Below are 3,800 nucleotides of genomic sequence, written 5' to 3'. Positions count from 1 at the left end.
CGACTCCGCCCTGTAAGTGCTTCCGGGAAGAGACATTTCAAAATAAAAGAGAATGTGGGTGGAAAAACCTCAAAATGTAACTTTTAAAAAACCTAAAAAAAGGTTAATGAGATGACCATTATTGTGCAAAGTAGATCATTTTGGCCGACCTCGTCCCCATACCCCTATATGCTTGTACTTGTATTATAAAATTATGAACGCTCACTGAGAACTAAAACTAAAATATGGGAAAAAATATAACAAAATATTTATACAATTTTGTGATTTAATTCGCTTAATATTGGTGGGTCATTGCTGATAAGCTTGATAAGAGTGGCTCCTAGAAGCACAGAGTACACAGGGGGAACAAATCAACTACATTTTTTACGTTGTGACATGCCATTTAAAGGGCACATGATGTTTTTTTTCTGTACGTTTCCTTGTGGTATTATAATGATACATGTTAGGGGTTGTGGTTTCTTTATGTAGTTTTGCAATATGTGGCAATTCCTTTTTAATTAAGTCACAGGGTTACAGTACACAATTCAGCCAATCATTATTTGGTTTAAAAAGCAGATTAGCCATCAAGTGATGATGGCAGCCTCATATTTAAATGCCCTCTCCAGTTAATTGGTTAAGAAGCCTTATAATGAGAAGTGACATGTGTATCACAGGCAGCAGATGTCAAATGTCATGTAGCTAAAGGAGCTTATGTCTGAGAGCCCTGCAGCACAAGGGGAAGCTATAAAAAAAAACATGCCCTTCGTGCAATTCTAATGTAACACTGCAATGCAGCAAGTAGAATGTCTGTTTGAAAAGCAACATTAAATTCAGGTTTGACACACTGCAGAGCGCATTTACAGGTCGTCCAACCACTTCAATCCTCCAGAATTCTCTTCTGCTGCTTTTTGACCTGCAATGACTCTCTCTCTCTCTCTCTCTCTCTCTCTCTCTCTCTCTCTCTCTCTCTCGCTCTCTCTACCTGCAGAGAGCTCATCATAATAATGGCCCTCTCCAAATACATTAGAAAATTAAAAAAGCAAGGATAGCTCTCCAACTAAACAGTTCTGGGTTGCATCATTCTAATCATTATTCTATTTTCAATCCATAAATTAGCATTTTTCTGTCAGGCCGTTTTGTCCTTAGCAGTTACAGATTCTCTGGCATGCCTGAAATGTTATTTGGATGGATTTATCCTCACTTTCTAATCTAAAGTTGTTGTCTGATATAACCAAAAAAGGAGGCTTATAGTAACATCCGCTATCCAATTGTCAAGAGGATTAGTGGCCTATATGGACTAAATCGTATGGGACAAACCGGCCAATAAATGTGCCTACGCTTGTGTTGCCCAAAAAAAGCCTTGATCCAGTGGAATTCAACTTTAAGTCTGTGTGTTTACATGCATGGCCAAAACTAAAGATATACATTGTTATGCAAGTTAAGTGGTGACCTGCAGCCAAGCACATATACACCCAGCTATATTTATCTGCACTGAAGGGTTTAGTTGTTTAATTGTCAATTTAAATTGGGATTAAAGTGATTTAGGTCTCATTAGTTTTATTATGTGACAAATCCTCTTATAATGGTGTCAAAATGTTGAGCTTGAAGATGAATTCTCGATCTTGGAAACATGAAGCTTGACAAAAGAGTAAAACATATACTCAGATATCATACTCAACATATATACTCACTCAGAGATATACCATGAGATGTGTCTGAAAGCACTGGAAACACAAATGAAGTGGACCTTGTGTATAGATTTTCGTCAAACTGATTAGTTTGAACTTTGCCCTTGTTGTTTTCTGATGAAGAAACCGAACAATACATTTTGAATTCCCAATCACTCCATTAAAAACACCCATAGGATCATAATTTCATAATCTATAATAATATACCCAATGACCTTTCTGTGCGATACTGTATCAATATCAGCCACAAGTTTCCAGGCTGAGCGAAACCGTGTGAAATACGCCTTGTGGAGGCGGTGCGCGCGTTAATTGGCACAGCGCGCAACCTCTGTGCCAACGCCGAGCCACACATGGTGCTGTGCAGAGCGCAGTGGAGGACGGACGAGCCACGCATCCGCATCACCGAAGAGGAGGGTGGCGCGGTGGCATCGCCTGCAGGAATCCAGTTGTAAAGTCCACACACGAGGCAACAATGCGCGGAGGGTAAACGGTCTGGAGCCCAGTTGTTGACCAGAGAATACCTTGCGGCACCGAGACGTCTGAAGAAGCACAAACAAAGCTCCGGACAAGTTGTGATTTCAGAGGAAATCCGACTGGAGATGAATACCAACGATGCTAAGGAGTACCTCGCACGGCGAGAGATACCTCAACTATTTGAGGTGAGAGATGGCGTGAGCGTTGTGGGGATGAGGCGATGCGTGCAGATTTGTCTCTGTGATTTTAGCACAAAGATTCGTGATGCTTATGGATGCCTGTCAGAGTGATATGTGAAACATCTTGTTCTGGATGATGGAGGTTTACACGAGGAGAGAAACGCTGCTGACTAGTCATTTCTGCTTCAGTGTGTTTTTATAGTAATATTATTATCCAAACAATTAAACCAAAAAGACAGTCCTCTTCTTCTTTGCATAATTTGAAATAAATTATTAGAATCATTATCATAATAAATTATTCTCAGCTTGAGACCACATTTTTTAATCATGGGAATTTAAAATGAAAAGTCCATAATACATTGTCTGAAATCACTACAGTATGATTATACACTAAAAGTAAAAAAAGTGCTGTGAAATATGATAGAGACACCGCATGGACTCTCGTTAAGCAGCATAGACAGAAATATAAGTGTAATTTCTTCCCCTGAGGGGATAGTAAATTGGCTCACCCACTTAATTAGTCTCAATCCTGAGTGTAGTGCAGCTAATGTATGCAAGCAATCACCGCTTATTTATTTACAGCCAGTTAAAATTACACTGAGCAGTGAAGTGACATATCATCATCATCATCATCATCATCATAACTGCAGTTTGATTGTACTGCTTCTCATATGAACATGTATTCATTATCAGCTAAATAAGCAGATCCAATTGTTTTCAGTTGGGAGAAGCTTTAATTGTGTTTTCATGCTGGTGGGAGTTGTTAGTGAGCAGAGTGGAGATGAAGTCCCAGATTGTTTTAAAACATTCAGGGTCGAGGGGGACAATGTCACACAAACACAAACTTGACTTGTGTTCTGGGGTGGAGTTCGTTCTCACATTCATCGCAGTGGTTGGCTTTCCTCCTCGACAACATCAGCATGGCAAATAAACACAGGAGCCTGATGACCTGAATCCAATTTCATGGGCTTCTGACAAAATGAGATGTCTTGTTCCCCCGGTGGAGCCGAGCCAAAGGCCAAGGCAACCAGATATATCTGCACTTCCAAACATTTCCTCATTAAAAGGCGGGCTAATCACCACCGCCACGCTGTCAGAGAACAATGCATCATAATACAGATGTAGAGATGCCAGAACAAACATCTAATAATTTTCTCTCCCGTCCAATGTTTTCTCCAGAGCCTGCTGACAGGCTTGATGTACTACCGGCCCGATGACCCCATCGACTACTTGGAGGGCTGCCTGAATAAAGCCAGGGAGCTTGGAGGAGCAGACAAGGTGCGGTGGGATACCTTTGTGGGACAGGAGAAGAAGTCCCTTCCGCCTCTGAACGGCGGGCAATCACGCAGGTCCCTCTTCAGAAATGGTGAGCAGCGAATGTTGAATGTAGCACATCAGAGCCAAGACCATGAGTGAATTCATCGATTGGTCAGTCGACAGAAAATTCATTTGCAACAATTACTCAACAAATTTTGAGTAA

General features: G+C 40.9%; 1 protein-coding gene across 1 annotated transcript in view; it reads left to right on the top strand.

Moving 5' to 3' along the window:
• Window positions 1-2,266: 2,266 nt before the first annotated feature.
• Window positions 2,267-3,800, top strand: part of ak5 (adenylate kinase 5) — a gene marked incomplete at its 5' end in the record, with an annotated part of 54,589 nt that continues 53,055 nt past the window's right edge. Inside the window, 2 exons of the mRNA XM_079214813.1 lie at window positions 2,267-2,326; window positions 3,500-3,686. Coding sequence (XP_079070939.1) covers window positions 2,267-2,326; window positions 3,500-3,686 — 247 coding nt within the window. The remainder of the gene's footprint in view (window positions 2,327-3,499; window positions 3,687-3,800) is intronic.

The sequence above is a fragment of the Taurulus bubalis genome, assembly GCF_910589615.1.
Source record: "Taurulus bubalis genome assembly, chromosome: 1".
Lineage (NCBI taxonomy): Eukaryota > Metazoa > Chordata > Actinopteri > Perciformes > Cottidae > Taurulus > Taurulus bubalis.
This window is presented reverse-complemented; position numbering and strand designations above follow the sequence as displayed.